General features: G+C 35.7%; 1 protein-coding gene across 1 annotated transcript in view; it reads right to left on the bottom strand.

Annotated features, from left to right (window-relative positions):
* Positions 1 to 20677, bottom strand: part of MS3_00009737 (uncharacterized protein) — a 65781-nt gene that overhangs the window by 27272 nt on the left and 17832 nt on the right. Inside the window, exons 11-20 of the mRNA XM_051218138.1 lie at positions 20207 to 20371; positions 18414 to 18545; positions 16921 to 17145; positions 14263 to 14421; positions 11620 to 11721; positions 10201 to 10331; positions 8716 to 8784; positions 4871 to 5006; positions 3699 to 3856; positions 2333 to 2456 (exon numbers count right to left, since the gene is read on the bottom strand). Coding sequence (XP_051064578.1) covers positions 2333 to 2456; positions 3699 to 3856; positions 4871 to 5006; positions 8716 to 8784; positions 10201 to 10331; positions 11620 to 11721; positions 14263 to 14421; positions 16921 to 17145; positions 18414 to 18545; positions 20207 to 20371 — 1401 coding nt within the window. The remainder of the gene's footprint in view (positions 1 to 2332; positions 2457 to 3698; positions 3857 to 4870; positions 5007 to 8715; positions 8785 to 10200; positions 10332 to 11619; positions 11722 to 14262; positions 14422 to 16920; positions 17146 to 18413; positions 18546 to 20206; positions 20372 to 20677) is intronic.

Genomic DNA, 20677 nt, shown 5'->3' with positions numbered 1-20677 from the left:
TCAACGTATATTGATAGATCTTTTCTGAAACCATCAGGATTTAAACCACATTTACATTTTCTAAACGACATTGTATTCAGTTAAATGTGATCATTGGAAATATCTCTAGGAATGAAATCAATGTCTTTCTGTTACAGTCATCAATAACTTGTATAAATACTCGAATATTATTTATAATCCTGTTCAGATTACATTGATTCTAAGAAAAATACGTGATCTACGATATGCGTTTTGTTTTATTTGGATTTCATCAAGTGCATGAAATTGTTGTGATAACGGTTATGCAGTCCCATGGTAGCCGGTGACCAATAATCGATTCATACACCATTTGTTCCCCCTGGATTATGGAGCCGATATGTACCATTGGTTTGGAATGAGGGTTTTTTAACTTCCGTAGATGGATCCTTCATATCCATCAACCCGGTTGTAGCGTCGAACATCCGATTTTCGTCCTCTCAATTTCGTAAACAACTGTCTGGTCGCTTAAGTAGGACTTTCCTGGTAGTGGTTGTATGTACTTGGTTATGTGAGAGCATTTCGAGAGGGAGAGCTGACTCTTCTCACTCTTGGCCGTACCAGGGCATTTGGCGGCTGAGATAACGGTACTTTATCAAAGTTAAATATAACGTTGATCTACTCAATTTGAGGATAGATAATACTATACGACTAACTAATTAACTTCTCAAACTGAAATATACAAAGTGTAGTTTCGAACTTATTTACTTACTTACACCTGTTACCTCTCGTAGAGGTGCATAGACCGCTCCCATCAGAAGTTTCCATCGAACTCTATCTTAGGCTAATAATCTCAAACAGATATCGATTATTCAAAACTTAATTGATTTAACTAGTAATCCAGCAATTTCTCATAAGATTGATAAGATAACGATTTAAGTAACTGTAGCAAACATATTCGTACATTGTTTACGAAACATAATCCTTTTTCAACATTATCATAACAATGTGATACAACATATCAAATGATAAGGAAAAAAACACGAGATACACACAGGTAAACATCAAGAAACCTCTCATTAGGAGAAGGAACCATACCAATAAATATAGATAATTCACATTAAGTAACAGTACAATTAACATGTCACATTAATTATTTCATTTACAAAACAAACAATTAAGATATTAGTACACATTGATCAATTGATTTTTCATCATGACTCTACACTCCAGAGGCTAAGTTTTCGAGCGCGAGACCGAAAATCCTGAATTCGAATCCCATATACGGGATCGTGAATGTGTACTACTGAGGAATCCCATACTAAAACGAAATGGCTGTCCATTGCTTACAAGTTTTCAATAGTGGTCTAGCTTAGACTGACTCGTGAATTCAACTGTGAAAACACAACAATCTTCACAAATCCTCATACTGATAACACATACACATAGTTATGATTTACAACGATGAAATAATACTCATTGAGTAGGCAAGTTACGTAAATGATCTTGAGTAATAGGAAGAGGACTATGTTGCATAATATATGAAAAGAACTAACAAAATGCTTTGAACGCGTTATATAAATTGCTCCACAGGAGCAGCTAAATTAGCAAATATACATGGATGTGGCAAATTCAGATAGTCTACCTTCACTAATCGTTCTAGTTATAGGTCAGTTGTAAAACACGGTATTCAGTCTGGTTTCATTAAAGGTTTTCCGTACTATCTTTCTTAACCTTTGAGTCAGATCACCACTGAAAACCTTGTGTTGGGGACGTTAGATCCCCAGAACTCACTTGGGAAAGGACTTAATTTTGTAATTTATTTAGAAAGTTTGAATTTCTTTGTTTTCGCGCCAAAGGCGCTATTCTCACCTTCATGTCGTATTTCCCACTGGGAAATATCTTAAATGCTATTGGTCCATCGCGTCTTTTAGTATGCTATTTGGTAACTCCCCCCAAGGACGGTTTCGCACTGTATATATATATATACGTTCTGAATTGTGCTTGTTGTTATCGCTCGTTTCTGGCTGTTTGCAGAATATACTTCGCCATTCCAAGCTTGGACTTCTCCCTCTAGTTAGCGGAGCTGGGACGCATCAATAGCTAGCTTACTGGTCTTTGGTCATCGAGTCTTATTCTCGTTCGCCGAGTAAGCGAACTCGTGATAGCTTCAAACCTAGCAAACTGGAAGAACTGAACGACCATTTTATCCTAGTATAGGACTCCTTAATAGTGGCTCACTCATGTTCTCGTATACAGGACCTGAATCCAGGATCTTCGTTCTCGTATGTGAAAAGCATATTTCATCGATCAATCAGTACATATATATATGTGTTAATGAAAACAAAAACAAACAAAGTATTTAATATAATCTTACGGTAAATTGTATCACTAAACAATCAACAAGTATTGAAACATTATTTGATAATAACATATAAATAGAAGCAGCAATATTTGAAGTGCACATTGTATGAAGTAGACAACATGCTATTCTATATGTTCTATTTGAATAGAAAATGTAAAAAAAGAAAAGAAAAGTGAAGTAAAGCAAATAGACGAAATGATGATAAAATGAAAAAGATATGAACTTGATACAAATGAACATACATCGTCATTATATTTCAATTCACTTGGTAATGTTTATTTGAATCTTCCCATTGTTGTTAAGGGCACCAATTGATCAATCTCTTATTGGGATATGTGCATACTGTACGCATTGCTTCGATATTGCATTAATTCATAAGCATTATAAGCAAATATGGATAATAGATAGCAGTGGAAACCAGTTTGATGCACATTTCATCCTATTGGGGACTCAGTAGCTAAGAGGATAATGCAATAGCGTTTGAAGCGAACGATATTGTGTTGGAGTCCCAGAGTGAACAGCAATTCTGAGATGCAGGTACATCTAGCTAATGAGTCCTAAACAGGATGAATTAAGGCAATACGCACAGTATGCACATATGCCAATAAGAGACTGATCAATTACAGTCCTAAACATCAATAGGAAGATTCAAGTAAACAATACGAAGTGAATTTTATAGGAACTATTTATGGACTATTATTACATATATTCCCATATCTAATTTCAAAATTGTTCACTCAATTGTTTTACAATATTCGGGTAATGTTTCGAAGACACCTATGATCAGAATCTCGCAGCCTATCCGGATGCCTTTAGAATTCAAAGACTATGATTTCACAGTCCGCCCTCCATCTCCAAATGCTGTCACAAGGCCACGCGTATATAGTCACTGACACGGAAATCCTACTCACCGCAGGAGTGTTCTTCACGAAATTGAAAGGACGAAAACTCAATGCCTGGTTTGGGCTTAAACCCGGTCAATGGCTACGGAGCATCCACCTAGGGGAGTTGGAAAACCCTGAGTCCGAACCAATGGTACATATGGGCTCCAGTATCCTGAAGGAATAAATGGTGTATGAACCTATTGTTGGTCACCGGCTACCATGGAACTGCATCTCCTAACGTTGCTCCACTGCCTCGTGGATTAGAGTGTGTGGCTACCTAAGAAAACCACCTACTCCGGTTTGGGAACTCGGGGCAGTATTTCAGCCCTCACACCAAATGATGAAGTGTGGCGCATACCTATTTGAAACCTCCTTACACCAATGTTTGTGTTCACATAAATAAATATCTTAAAGCTGGAAATATAAACCCATACACGATAAACGAGTTATATACATTTATTCACCTAATTATACCAGTGGAGATAACGACTTACTTCTCCGGGACTAACTGTTTTGAACTAGGCTTCTGTTCTCGAATTAAACCAATGAAATTCACCAGAATTGATAACAAACCATTAGCGAGACAAATTTGTCGATCTGCTAAATTAACTGACTGACTTTGATTTTCATTATCTGGTAAAATGGAATGAGTCTGTGAAAAAAAATAAAATGAGTACATATGGTTAGGTGCACTGTGTAACAGCCACACCTAATAAGCAATGTAGAACCTGAAAAACATGTACATCAGTTCAAATCGACATACTATATCAGTACAGCAAGATTCAGAGATTCAAACAAACTATGAGCAACTATCTAACATCTTAGCAAAATGTATAATGATTTAGATTAGTGAGTATATTGGCCCCCAAATGCCCTGGTACGGCCGAGAGTGGGGAGAGTCCGCTCTACCTCTCGAAATGCTCTCACATGGCCACGCGTATATAGCCTCTGCAGGGGAAGTCCTACTCACTGCCTTCTCGTGGCAGGGGTGTTGTTTACGAAAATGAGAGGACGAAAAGCGAATGTCCGGCGCCTTAACTGGATTCCAAACCAATGGTGCGCATGGGCTCCAGTATCCTGAGGGAACAAATGACGTATGAACCAATTGTTGGCCACCGACTACCATGGGACTGCATCTTCTTACGATGCTCCACTGCCTTGTGGATCAGACCTTCAGGTCGAAGGCTCGGGGTGAGGACACTAAGAAAACCACCTGCTTCGGTTTAATCACCCGGGCAGTATCACAGCCTTCACACATATCGAATGAGATTTGTGCGGCGCATATGTATTTGGTGCCTCTTTGTACCAATATCTATGCGTTGAAATAAAATAAATAATAAATAAATAATATTGAAACTTTATCGATAGAATTTGGTCGATATAGTAAGTTAGAAAAATATTACTGCTCATTGGTTAATCAACATAAATCTCTCAATTCGACAGGAGATCAGTTGTGATTAGTAAGGTCTGAGATCGTGAAAATAAATAACCTGCAGTCAAACTCAACAGGGAATTCACAAGGTACCCCCTATCAACTATCTTCAATTATTTAATATCAATTACAAATTGTATATTTGAGAATATAGAAAATTAAGAAGAAAAAAAAACGTTTTATTAGAATTGAACAAAGTTATGAATAATGAGAAGAGTCGATGAATAAACTCACTTTTGATTGATCATTAGAAATACATCGTAATAAACTATTTAAACATTTTTCCATAGCTTGAACTCGTGTAATTACCCATGGACCAGAATCAGGAAGATTGAGAAAACGACGAGCATTTTTGATTAATTTAATTAAACTAAATAGTGTAAATGTATAGAATTAATGAATATAATAGAAGGAGTTATTTTTATTTGATTTAAAAACATAAAAATCTGTACAAGAAGGCATCAAATAGATATGCGCCATATAAATATTCGATTTGTGTGAGGGCTAAGATACTGCTCGGGTGCCCAAACCAAAGCAGGTGGTTTTCTTAGGGGACCACACTCAGAGCCTTTGATCTAAAGGTTTAATCTACAAGGCAATGGAGCAACGTTAGGAGATGCAGTTCCATGATAGCCGATGACCAACAATAGGTTCATACACCATTTGTTCCTTCAGGATCATGGAGCCCATATGCACCATTGGTTTAGAATGAGGGTTTTCCAACTCCCCTAGGTGGACTCTCCGTGTCTACCAAGCCAGTTAAAGTACCGGTCATTCACTTTTAGTCCTCTCAATTTCGTAAACAACAATATTGCCGCGAGAAGGCAGTGAGTAGGACTGCCCTGGCAATGCTTTCATGCACGTGGCCATGTGAGAACATTTCGAGAGGGAGAACGGACTCTCCCAACTCTTGGCCGTACCAGGGCATTTGGGGGCTATAACATTCTCTTCATAACAATAAAGTGATAAAAATTTGATTCAGATTGAGATGATAACTCTCATGATGTATGAGCAGGTTACTCAAACTATGGAACAATATTTCGGCGAGATTATAATTCTTGGACAAACTAATCAAATATTAAGATAATAAGTCTTGGTTGTTGGCACGAAGTTCATTTATTTATACGGCTAAATAGCATTTTGGCATAATAGATTATGTCAGTTCGTGATGATAACATTAACTCCAAATTCCTAATCATAACGTCTAACTTTAAATCCTAATCCCTCACAGTAATCTATAACCCTCTTTTGATTTTAGTATGTAGGTGAGGTTTCCCAAAGTCACTTTAGAGTCACTTAAAGATCATCCACAAATGATAGTCTCACTGTTTGAGGTCGATCAAAGACGACCTTCTCGGGAGTAAGCTTTGACCTAATAGTTATACACGTTTCGTTGGGTCAATTAAATTGTGATATTTTTTTTTCATTGTTAACCTTTTCAACATATTTATTGATGTCAGTTATCCATGAGAAATACTCTACAATTGTCACACTCCAATATAATCAACTTTTAGTTTAAATGTTTTCTACCCAGTAAGCTTAGAATAAAAGAACCTTCAAGGACCTTTCTAAGTCCTCATGGTAATGAAACACGAAGATTGTATGAAAGTAATAGCTACAAATGCAACAAACATACATATATATGCTCATTTCTATTCTCACAAACTTTCTGTATATAATTGACAAGAACTCTTTGAGCTGAAAAAAATCCTTCCTGAATGGAGTTTCCCTTAACTAAACTGCTTCTATCACTATTTGTTTACACTCTCGTTTTTTTTTTTACATTATACTCACCTTTCTTCCTTTATCTTTTCCCAATCTTATTTTTCTTACCGTATAACGTACATGGATTTTGGTAACCTTTTGGTATCAATATTCTTATGTTTAAATATAGTAAGCTGCATTAACAATAAGAATGCAGAAATTGACAGCAGTTCGTTCTGTTTTACTTTACAGCTGCGAAATGTGGCCATTAAGAGTAGAAGATATTCGTAAGCTACTAGTATTTGAACACAGATATCTTAGAAATATTGCTCACATCTGCTGGGATCACCGGGTAAGTAATAGTGAGGTTAGACATAGGGTATTAGGGAATAATAGTGGTAAATCAGTTGATGAGGTTGTGAATCTTCATCGACTAAGATGGTTGGGCCATGTGTTACATATGCCTGAACACCGATTACCACGACGCGCAATACTGACTAGTGTTATGGATGATTGGAATAAAGTTAGGGGTGGCCGGACCAAAAATGTGACATCAGTCATTGAAGTCACTAACTTCTAGTCTTAGCCATTTTGGTAGATGCAGATTACTTGGTTGGGTTCCGCGTGACAATCGTAATCAATGGTTGGAGACTGTGGGTGACATGGCTCACAATCGATCACAATGGCTTAGATATATACACTCACTGTCTTCCTCTAAACTATGAAATTAAAATCGCTTCATATGTTTCTACCAACTCGTTCTTTCTTCCTGCACTATATCCTTATATACAATCTTCCTTTTATATATTACTGCCATAGAAGTAACTACTTCTATGAATTCGGTGTTCATCTTGTTGTACTAATGAGGTATGGCAACTTGGACCAATGCATATATGTTCCTGGTCTTACCTTGTAACTGACTGACTTATTTGGATAATGCGATGAGAAGGCATCCAAAAAATGGGTCTATATTACCTTACCATACAGGGTTGACTCAAATAGTCTCATGTTAAAACAAAGACTTAGATTAGCTATCAATAGAATAATTTATACAGTCCAACTCCTCATCATCAAGAAGTCAAGGTTTATGTCACATTATATCTCATTACATCAATCAATTTATATATAAGTGCGAGAATATGTACAAAGAGAGGAGTAATCAGGATTTTCAAGTAGGGACTAGCTCAACATGTTATGACTTTATGTCCGGCTTTTTATCACGTGATTTATCCACCAATCAAAATACGACTTATACAATTCCAGCACTGTGTCAAACCAATTACGTTCGAGCGGCATGAGCAGCCTAGCGTCCTTCTTCGTCCTATGTCCGCCTAATCCATCCACTTCAGTCCAGAACACCAATACCAGCTTCTGATATGCGAATCGAGTCATTTATTTCAGACATACTTGGTTTATATATCAACCAAACAGACCGCAACGCACCATAAAATAAGAAATAACATTTGTACACAATAAAGCCAAAAAGTGGCTGTGAACGTGGGAGGCAGTAGTCAATAAACTGGGAATAACTTAAGAACCGTAAATCGTACAATAATAAATTATAGGTCAAAATAAAGCATATAACAAGGGAAATATAGATATACATAATCTAGTTACCGAATATTTATACCATGAGAATATATAAATAATAATAGTCCATTAATAAGTCTCAGACGTTACTCGTAATGTAATCTTCACTAGGATATAACACAACACATACTTAAATAGCTGAAAAAACAAATGAATTCTTATAGTCAAAGAAGATGAGATGATAGACAAATATCTTCCTTTATTGTGAAATATTTAGTTGAGATTGGTCATACTGTTGATATTCAGTCAGACTTTGTAGTGTGTTATACAAATATGCTGGGCTGTATACTAAAGTTTATTGAACCTTTGAGTTCACCCTTTTATTAATAATATTAATGGTAGAATTCACAATGTTTGTTTGAAGTAGTCATATTAATGTAAATTCATCAATTTACACATCAACAAGCCAAATAGAAAGAATACGGTAAGCCATTGACTAGAGACCATCAACAATAAACTACTATGGCATAGAACAAACCAGTTTTCAGTTGAAGAAGAAATTAAGAAACGATTATAGAGATAGATAGGATAATACACTACGGAAATGATCAAATTGCATTACGAGGCAAGACCTAACTTGAAATTCTTACGACAAAAGAAAAAAAAGGTGAGCCAAAGAACATATTGGGTTGAGAATCGGAATACAACTTGAGAATGATTAGAAAGCAAAGAGCTGAATAGATATGATTGAAGATTGATGATTTGAGGCATATGCCCAACCAGGGGTAACACAGGATTAAGTAAATAATATACGGTGAAAATCGACTTGTAAAATAATTACTCACTGTGACTTGTTGGATGAATCCAGAATTGGTGTCTTGTTGCTTTCCAGTTCTTTCAAAAACTGCAAACCTCTTTATTAAAAAAAATTGAAAGTATGAAATAAGTACAGAGTCTAATTCAATAAATTTAGATTATTAAAAAAGTGACTTTTGCATTAACAGAAATTAGTGTTTTACATTTACGTTCAGATTTTCTTATTCACTACCGTCAACCTCCATCTTATATCTTAACATAATGTACGAGATGTAGATACACTTAGACTAGTGACCACATTGCAGCTTGACTGGACAAGATTCAATCGGCACTAAGGACTAACAAAACATTATATTGATTACTACACGTTAAGCAATCAACACGAATATCTGTTTTGTAGGGGGTTAGTTATAGTTTGAATAGCTCTGTGGCGACATCTCTGGTCGTGAAGCTGGTCAACACGACATCAAATCTGCTAGGGAGAATTACTGGTACACTATGTTGACAAATATCCAGTAGCACGAAACCTGGATCCAGGGTTCCCAGTCGACTATCTTCAACGACCATCTTACTAGTACTGATCTGTCATCAACACTAATCTTTCATCGACTAACATATATACAAATATAGGGATATGATTGAAGAATATGAATTCATTTGTGTTGGTTGCTTGAATTTTTCCGTTGATGTTTATGACAGCAATTGATCTCTTTCAGCAATATGTGCATTCTCAGAGGATTGCCTAGACTTAATATAATCATTGTATTTATGTGTGGGTCGGAATACTATTCGGTAGACCAAATTGAGGTAGGTTGTTTTCACAGGGAAATAATCCCTCAATCTTCGAATCAGATGTCTAATCTGCAAGGTAAGGAAGCAATGTCAAAAGATATGATCCCATAGTAACCGGTGACTGAAATGGGTTAATACACCAGGCATTCCATCAAAATCTTGGAACACATTCACACTATTAGTTTGCAGTTACAGTCTATCACCTCCTTTATAGGAAGAATCTGTATATCTACCAACAAGATTAGTACCGAATATTCGGTCTTATAGAAACTCTCTTGAAATACATCAGAATTGTAACAGAGCCTAAAAACATGTAGTCACATAAAAGTATTTTCAATGGGGAGAGTACACTCTCAATTGTATCAGGAGATTTAAGGACGAAGATTAACCGTAGACACACAACAACATAATGCCAGTCCATCAGGTCAGTGACAAATAACCTGAGCTTGGTCGGCCAGTACAGACGCGCCTAGTTAGAATCTGGGAGATAACAGTAATTGGTGATTGAAAACATTAAATGATATAACTATATATATATATATATATAGGTTCTGAAGTAAATCGTTTCAGATTAGACATATGTTATTCAATGTCAAGTACTACATAGTAGCTCTTAATTGCTTTATAAACGTTGGAATAAAAGAAAGGAATCAGAATCACTCTAATTCTCCAAATAGCTAACATTTCTTGTTCATATGAATAGAAATATTAATCAAACTAACCTTTGATTCATTCGTTGTCTTAATTTTCTCGCTCGTTTTCTACGTAATTTTAAACGTTCCTGTTGTATATCATATTGAGAGTGTGGTAATTCATTTGGTGCATCAACAAGATGTGATAAATTGAACGCTTCCTAAGGGAAATTTAAAAGATAGAAAAAGTTATGAGTTAATTAAGTCAATAGCCTTTTTAGACAAGATCATTACGGAAATGACTAAAAGCATTTTCTAGTAATAGTAAAATTCAATTGAATGATGCTAACACTTGTAATGTTAATTTCTGGAAATTTCTTTTGATTTACCACCAAGTCATATATGTACAAATATATATAGAGGGGGCGGTGTGCTCCAATGGCTTTTGACCAAGAGGTCCAATCTAAAAAAAAACTATGAGGAGATGAAGTCTCATGGTTGTCAGTCAGTCAGTTAGGTACAACGTAGGACCAGGCACATATATGCATCGGTCCAAGTTGCCATACCTCATTAGCACAACAAGATGGACACCGGATTCATTAAAGTAGTTAATTCACAAGTTGTTGCCACCCCCGACCTTTGTTGCTACCTTGACGTGGTGGTCAGGCTTGCCTATCGTGATGAAGCAACCGAGCTATATTGGCTGGAACAATCGTTCTACAAGGTCTTACCATGCCAGACAGGTCGGTTGAAGAGTGGTAAGAATAAAAGCAGCAAACCCAAGCCGACTGTACAGCAATGCTGGCTTCCCACAAGGAGGGTTGGGGGTAGAAAAGGTTGACCTTAAAAATGCACACGTTGCCTTATCTCACGAATGTTCGCCTCCGGCAGTAAGGTCTCAACAAGTACGGAGCTAACACAAAAATTACCCATAAAAAGATCGTGTGTGACCGACCTCAAGCAGTTGTCCCTTGGGCACTGAGGTCACGTTCTTAGGTCACTAAGACCACCTCTAATCCGATTTCCTTTTCAGGTACCTCCAGAAGTACCCTTCCACGGTGTGAGCAACCGGGAAGTGATAATCGCCCTCATACCTCTAACAGCACTCAAGACCACTGTATTCAGTCTCATGGTAACTAGTGACCAAAACAGGTTTATACTTCATTCGTTATGTCAGGATCGTACGGCCTATATTCTCCATTGACTGGGAATGGGAGTAAACGGATTCCTTTGGTGAGCTTCCAGTATCCAACAAGGTGATCTAAGTGTCAAACATCAAATTTTCATGGTTTTAATTGCGTATAAACACTTAAGTGGGGAGGAATTTTCTGATAGAGGTTAAAAGAAAGTGACCATATGAGAGTATTTCGAGAAGGAGAGTAAACTGTCACTTTCCTCGGCTGTATCCGAACCTTTTAGAGTATAGCATTATCGCTGAATTATGGTTGCTGGAACATATTGCTTTAAAACAATAAGCTAATATTATATATACATGTATATAAGACTTACTAATTCAGATCTACCAACAGGACGATTTTGTGCAGCTTCCATAATTGCATTCTGATGACGTTTACCGTGTAAATGACTTTTCAATTGAACTTCAGACATAATCTATTATACAAGCAGAAAATAGTCATAATAAAGAAGTACTTTACTAATCGACAATACAAAAGTGAAACAATGAATTTAACGATTAAATTAAATGATATTCAATAATTGAGGTTTACAGGTTTGTAGCCCAGGGTTCTAACCTTAAGGCAAGAACAGCATACAGCCATGAAAGTGAGATAAGATATGATTGTTATGATCGCATCTCAGGAGTAATGATACACTGTTATAAATTAAATACACCTTTTATTCATTTCTTGTTTTTACAAAATAACACACAACAATGAATTACTTGAGATGGTAATTAAAAAAATGATCAAATCATTAAAGCTGAGATTTCAGGATGTTAGTCCGTTTAGAACGACCGTTTTTGCTGTGCCTGGAAAGGCGCTGAATGATCTTGGGAATACTTACATGCCATTCTTAGGAGACAGTGATGGTCGAAAGCAGAAACCCCGGATACTTTCAGTTAGTAGTGTTGTAACGGCCTTCAAAAAAGCGCGTCGAAGCCTCCAAAGGCTCTAAATAAGCCCAAGAGATTCAATCCAGTTGCAACCTGACAGAACCCCCTAAAATATCAGAATGCCTTACTATCATTGTACGATTGTATAACTTCCCTATTTGCGAATTGGCTGAATTATAATTATGCAATAGCCAATACTAATAACCATAAATACCCCTGTTTTTCTGTACATTATTGACACTTACTCAATAACTGCTTCTCCTGCTTTCTTGCGTCTTTCGATATGCAATTATGAATTTCTTTGCGTTCGACTGCCGATAGACGTACACTGTATAAGCCATAATCAAGTGGAGGACTTAATATGTAGAAGTCGGGTTTCTCAACTATTAGCCAAAGACGACATAGTTGTATATAATCTGGTTTAGATCTCACTATCCATAGACTGATCTCATCAGGCACATAGTTATCATATCAGCATTCACAGTCATTGAGATATACAGACTTTTTAATTGTTTACAGTGGCTTATCCCAAATGATAATTATGGATCCTATTATTTAACAAGTATGCAAAATCAGATGGTATGAAGATATTTATTTCTTTTGCTTGTTATTGGATGTTTAAAGTTGAACTGGTCAGTTTTTAAATATCCTATTTTATGGTAACGATTTCAATATTAAAAATGAAGTTACTTTCAGGTATCTGGAATTAGTTAGTGGGAAGCTCTGAACTTTAGTTCCGTGTTAGTTGGGATTTGTTAACAAGATGTACCTACAATCCTGTTCTTTTTGAGATTCGAACTCTCGTCACCAAGTTCCACAATCTGATATTGATAGGATTCAATAACAACAAACAACTATATGAACATAATACCGCTCACTATTCCACAATTGATCGATTAGTTGTAAATATGGTTAATGTTTAAGCAATTCAGTAACCCAGTGTATACTTTCCAAAAAAAATCACATTTTGAGTATTATATTGTAATGAAAATTAAAAATACAACCTGACTGTTTACATGGAATCATATGAACAGAGAAGTCAGTCAGTTATAAGCAAAATGGAATCTGACAACCATGTGTACAGATACAAGTTGTAACATGATATTAACATATCATGATAAAATGGACATGAAGAACACAAGAGTAGTAGAAGTATTCACAGTACCAGTGGTAGTAGAAAAGGTTTATGAATAGATAATATGACATCAGAAGAAAGAATGAATTCATGGAGTAAAACCTCTAAGATAATTTTAAAATTCGAGATCTAAAAGAATAGAAAGAATGAGTTCATCGGTTTTATTGAGATCAACACTAAAACATTTAATCCAATGTCTCTAACTATTGATTAAGACAATCTACAGGAACTTAAACTGGTAGTGGCCAACTGTCAGAACTGATCAGTCAATAACTTCATGAACTGATACCACAATTATGGTATGAAGGTATAGAGAGGACCAAACTTATGATTGAATGATTATAATAATATAACGAAGGGTTGCTTAGACAAGAACAAAAGGTGTATCAAATCATTATTAGCGACTGTTCAGGGAAACTAACGACTGATGAAAAAAATTATTGAGGAACCTAGAAATAACAACAATAAAGAAAACTGTTCAACTGATTAATACACACATGATAGTATACATGGTGTCTGGTAGCTAATTAAGAAGTAATGTCATCGCCCTCCAAATCAATTATAAAATCATCCCTTGTTATCCATGATCGATCCAGTGTGTATGAAATATCAACGTGCACAGAGTATTCAGAACAATCAATCGTGTTGTTAGGTTCAACAGTAACCAACTCACCATTTTTCAAACATATACACTACATTTGTATTTATTGACTTATTTACCAAGTGTGTAAACTTGCATACTTGGTTTCGAGACAATATTCTACGTAGGATATCAAATGATTTTATCCGGTTGCCGAAATCGAACTAGGTGTAGAAGGGTTTGAACCTGCTACTTATTGATTGAAAGTCAGACATAATAACGACTAACCTACCGCTTCATCAAGGGACTAATCATGGCAAATTTAATAATACAAAATCAATGAGGAATATAACGTGATAAACTTACCATTACTTGACATGCTTTACACCATTTTTGTACTGGATAAGGTTCAATGCCAGGAACAGTCAGTGAATCATCACCAGTATGAGTTAGTATTGACATTTCAAAAGCTTTTCTACTTATTTCTCTAAGTGACTCTTGATGACGTCTTTCAGATTCTTCTTGCTATGTAAAGTAGACATGATGATAGAGAAGATTTGTAGCTCAAGTGGATGATTTTGATGGAGTCTTGTTCTCTGAGATGGAGTCTTAAAAATCGTTCTTCTGAACGATATCATCAGTACAAACTTCAGAGGAGAAGTGAAGTGTTCGAATTTCTCCACATATGGCTCACGATCAAACCATCCAGCTCAGAGAACAAAACTCCATCAAAAGTAGACATGAGTTTAATTTAACAATTAAAAATCGAAAAAATATATAATGTTACATGTTTTAAATAGACCTAAGAATAGTTTCATAGATTGAAAGCTTTCCAATAATTGATTATTGTTTTTACATTACAAATTGACTTTGCCTAGACCATCACGTATAATCGTAGCATAGAACATCAACCATCTGACTGAGGATCAACGTTACAGTTGTCCAATAAACTTACTTCTTTCTTAATGGCGCTCATAGTTAAAGTCAATTCATGATGTAAACTAAAACAAGCTGAATAGTAGGGAAGTCTAAAAAAATGTAGTAATGATAATGAAAAAGACCAAATATTGAGAATATAGATTGTAAATATAGAATGACTGTGACCTATTATTTAGAGAAGAAAAAAGAGTGAATGCACTTGTGCTATTGTGACTGATTCTGACTAATATCACCCAATATCTTCTTTAATTAATGATTACGGTTACCATATGGATTTCAACCAGATAGACTGTATTGACCAATATGGATGACTTCAAAATAACCGAAACTTGATAACCAAGATAAGTTTATATACTCAGTTTACAATAATGGTGTTTGTACTGAAATCGATTAGATTGTCTTCAAGCTTATCACGTATTATTATTATTATTATTATTATTATTATTATTATTTAAAATATAAAAAAATATCTACGAGAATATTCCAATATCAATCGATTAAAGACATGTTTTCTCGGAGCTCTTTCATTGAACTAAACGATATGATAATAAATAGTCTTGATATGATGCATACACACACACACACACACAAATAATCGAAACAAGTTAAACAAATAACTTCGGTAGAAACCAAGTAAATCGAATTAATACTCTTTAAGTCAGGTATAATCAACATGGAACAGGATAGAAATATGTGCCAGCCGAGGTTTCTATGTCATATACCATAGAAATGTGATAACATATGTAGCAAGGTAGGTGAAATAACATTAGTATCATTAAAAGTGAAAACGCAATATCTGGGGAGGGGGCTAATAAAGAAAGGGTGGATTTTAACCACTAAAACTAATTCTGGACAACATTATCTAACATTTCCAATCACTGATTGTAGTTATTACGCTACATCTTAAACAGATAGACCGCGTCTATTGAAATGATTGAGTTTAACAGAAAATAATTTAATAGACTACTATCTCGGTCATCATTGAGGATCGAAACTAATGGTACACGTATATGTACAACAAATATTTAACCAACTTTAGTCGGTAAAGATTTGGTCATATCAACCAATGATCATCTAGTATCATTTTTTAGTATCCTACGTTTAATAACAATACGCGTATACAGCCACTGCCAAGGAAGGCTTAATCACTGTCTTCTCGCGGCAATATTGTTGTTTATGAAATTGAAAAAACGAAAAGCGAATGTCCGGCACTTTGACCGCGTTGGTGGATACGGAGGGTCCACCTAGGGGAATTGGAAAACAATCATTCCAACCCAATGGTGTACATGGGCTCCATGATCCTGAAGGAACAAATGGCGTATGAACTAATTGTTGGTCACCCCCTACCAAGGGATTACATTTGCTCAAGTTGCTCCACTGTCTTGTGGATTAGACCTTTAAGTCGAAGGCTTTGAGTGTGACCCCTTAAGAAAACCATATGCTTCGGTTTGGGCACCCGAGTAGTATCACAGCCCACACACAGATCAAGTGGCTTGTGTGGCGCATATGTATTCGATTTCCCTTTGTACCAATATTTATGTATTCAAATAAATAAATACCAATAGTTTATTTCTTCATATAAACACGCAAGCATTCATACAAGGAGGCACAACATGTATATGTGCCACACTTCGTCATTCAATTTGTGTGAGGACTGGGATACTGTCCGGGCATCCAAAATCGAGGCCGGTGGTTCTCTTTGGAGGCCACTTCTCAAGTCTTTCACCTAAAGGTCTAATCCACTAGACACTGGAACAACGTTAGGAGATTCAGTCCTATGGTAGCCGGTGACGAACAATGAGTTCATACACCATTTGTTCCCTCAGGATCCTGAAGCCCATGTGAATCATTGGTTTGGAATAGAATTTCTTACTCTATTAATCCAACACAGGCGAGCGATACTTTAAAAGCATACATGATTAAATGTTTTCGAATTTTGCATGTCATCCACTTTCAAAGTTATAGTGTAATACAAGATATTCCAAAAGGATTGGTAGGATTTATTACATAAGTAGACTCGAATTCATAAAATGTAAACAAATGAATTATGGGAAATTGTACAAAAATATATAACAGAAAATTTACTTTACGTTGAATCTTGCAACGTAACTGTTCAATATGTGTACGTTGTTGTTCTTCTAAGGTAGCCATTTTAATTTCACGTGATTGTTTTTTAGCACGAGCTGCAGCTCGACGTGAATGTTCCAATAATTTAGCACGTGATGCTAATTGTTGTGCACGAATTTTCCATCTAGCTTGTAATGCATCTAATCTAGCTAAACGTGATGCTTCTAAAGCTCTTCGACGAATCTATAGACCAAAAACAAAAGGAAAACGAGGATGAAAAAAGAGTGGAGAGAAAACACTGTTAGTGTTATGTCACAGATCCAAGCCCCGCAGTGAATATTATTTCTTCTGAAATCGTGAAGAGATTTTCTTATTGAATAAGAAATATGCAAAAGATAAAGCTGTGTTTGGTGAAAAGGCTGATAGAATGCAAAGTGTATTGATCGTATTGAGGAACAATGTAAGTTCGACTGGGTTTTAACAAACTTGCGTTACTTGTGGCATACGTGAGAACATACGTCTGCCAACCAAAACAAACAAAACAAATATATTGCACAACAATTCGTTGTTATGAAACATGGTCTTTAAAAGCATAGAATATTCATAGGTCACTAGTATTTGATGACTTAAGAGTATTGTTCGCGTATAGTTGAGACCGTCGAGTGAGTAATGCTGAGATTAAACGCAAGTTACCGAATAAGTCGGTTACTGAATCTCAATGGATTGAGGTAGTTGAAACATGTGTTAAATGTGTCCAACCACCGTCGACTTCCACACACATTTACATCTCATTGTGTTGAAATGTTGTAGTAACTTGAACTGATGTATATATATATGCTAGATTCTAAGTTGTTTATGAATGATTCTTTCGACATTACATGCATTGGTGACCTAACGTAAACAAAGGTTTGAGATTGAATTGCTTAAAATAAAATATATTTCGTAAGATAAGAATATTATAATGAACTCATGCTTCTATTTGAAAATCATAAGTCTGTAAAGCAGTTAGAAGTGATCGCCAAAAAGTGCAGAGTTAGAAGACACTAGGATCATTAACTTTCATGTATGAAGCAAAATTTTGGATAATTACTATTACAATTTCGCAGACGTTATATGCTCACTAGTAACTAGATTTGAGAAATTTCTGGATTTTTAGTCAGAAGCTGTGACAAGTGGAGTTAAACCATATCGGATATGATAAAGATATCTGCCGAAAAAAATGGAAGATGGTTGTGTAACATCGCGAATTGATTGAAATTAGACTACTGGATCCCGGTTTAGTGGTATAGAGTCAAAAAGTTAGCGCGCGAGACCGAAGATCCTGGATTCCATCTACAGTAAGATGGAGTCATAGATGTGCACACATGAGGAGTTTCATATTTGAACAAAACGGGCGTCCATTGTCTCCAGATTTTCAATGGTTGTGAGTTCAATAATACTTAAACCATCCACATTGATTAGAGGAAGGACAAATTTTTGAAAAACAAAAGAAATACAACTGGTCCACTTACTTTAGCTGCTTCTTCTCGGCATAATTTCTCTTCAGTACGTCGTTGACGTTCAATTGCCAGTTCATTTAATCTTGCGCGACTCTCTTCATGTTTCGTTAAAATACTATGTTGTTTTTGTTCCGCTTCAAGTGTCTAAATCCAACATACATACATAAAGATACTACTTAATTTACACATAGGGTTATACATATTTAGAAATATGAACGTTTAATCAAAAATTGTAGTTTATATTATGATGTTTAGACAGAATTATTTAATTATTATCAAAAGGGGTTTTGTGGAGATTTTAGCAATTTTATGGTTGAATTCATGAGTCAATTGAAGCTAAACAACCACAGAAAATCAGGAAGCACTAGACGGCCGTTTCATCTTAGTATGGGACTCCTCATCAGTGTTACTGGAACAACAAACAAAAATAAAACGATCACTGAAGATTATTTCGGTTACTGATAAGCAACTATTTCTTGGAGGATAACCAATTTCGTTAGAACATTGTTTTAGACATTATAACATTAATCTTCTTGTTTATATATGCATACTACACATGGCCAATGATCGTCTACCTTAATGCATGATGTTTATTAGTGTAGAAGTATGTTGGAGGAAAATTTATTGGATGTTGGAGTGCGGTGTGTTGGTAGGCTCAGATTGGAGTCTGTGTGACTATCGTAACCAATAGTTAAAGATGTTAGGTGACATGGTTCAGAATCGATTGAAATAGCGCAGATGAATTCACTCTTTGTCTTCCTTTCTTATATCTTGAGTTTCAAAATTATCTTATGGTTTTAATTACGCTAGTTCATTCTTTCACTCTAAATTATATTGTCTACGCTTAGACTTTTATACTACCACTGACACTGTAACCACCTCTACTGCTCTGATATTTGTCTTGATAGTTTCATATTGTTTTACTGTTACAGTATGACAAAATGAACCGACGAGTATACTTTTTAGGTCCTGTGTTATCAATGACCAAATGATTGACTTATAAGCATATTCAAACACTTTCTATCATGGTATGATTAAAGTATATAAGTGGGTTAAAAGATAGATAATAGTGGCTAGACCATAAAATGGCAGTAGTTTATTGAGTATTTAGTCGGAACTTGCAGTCTACCCAGAGTTGGCATCTACGAGGCAACTGTACAACATATGGTTGGAGATATCAGAGTACATAGTTCGGAACTGATTGTAATGGGGATAGATGTATTCATTCCATTACCATTCTTTATGTATTTTTTTTTCAGAACGTAACAAAACTGTATCCAATCCTATGTCATTTTGATGTTAATCGACTGGAAATAGTCGAAAGGAAACCATACAACTAGGTTACGTGCTGGATGGCACTCATCAGTAAGGCACACTTGAAATCTTTAGGGGACTGATATTCTTTGTAGGATTCGAATCAACATCATATAACTTCTCAGCTTGAGATGTTACCACTAAACCATTAGGTGTGTGATGGACTGACGAATTGTTAACCGTACAGATCAACCGATAGGCACACAATCAAGATGCATAAATGTGTGTAAAGAAAAATCACAATATTCCATGTTTTGCTGAGTTGTTATAGTATGTTATTCGAAGACTTACATGGTTATCATCAATGATAATTGTAAATAGCTAATCTGAAACTGTTAGGTAACAAGATAATGACGATGTAAAGTTTACTAGAAAAAATAGTATTCATCGTCTCTGAAATAAGTAGAATTAAAAATCAAATTGATCAATGGTTGGATAATATACTACTTAAATAGATAAAACGACAGGCTGGAAAAGAGAAAGATTTTTACTTGTATAAATGCAATTTCTTTTCCTTTAGTCTCTTCATCATGTGCTTTAAGAACTCGACGTGTTAATTCAGCTTGACGTTTACGTTCAGCTGCATGCAAACGTCGTTCTAAGCATGAACGACGTTGATGTAATAAAATACGTTTTTGTAAATGTACTTCATCAACCTAGAAGAAAACAGTAATATATGACATATACATACAAAAATAAACAAATTCAAAATTATACAATTTTACCATGTAGGAACTCTGTTGGGTTTAAACAGTTCATCATTTGTGTGTGGGCTGTGATACTGCCCGGGTGGCCAGACCGAAGTAGGTGGTTATCTTAGCGGGTCACAGCCCGAGCCTTTGACCTAAAGGTCTAATCCACAAGGCAGTGGAGCATCGTAAGAAGATGCAGTCCCATGGTAGGCGGTGACCAACGATTGGTTTATACGCGATTCGTTCCCTCAGGATAGTGGAGCTCATCGG

The sequence above is a fragment of the Schistosoma haematobium genome, chromosome 7 (assembly GCF_000699445.3).
Source record: "Schistosoma haematobium chromosome 7, whole genome shotgun sequence".
NCBI classification, from domain to species: domain Eukaryota; kingdom Metazoa; phylum Platyhelminthes; class Trematoda; order Strigeidida; family Schistosomatidae; genus Schistosoma; species Schistosoma haematobium.
The sequence above is the reverse complement of the archived record's forward strand: the minus strand, read 5'-3'. Positions and strand labels throughout refer to the sequence as shown.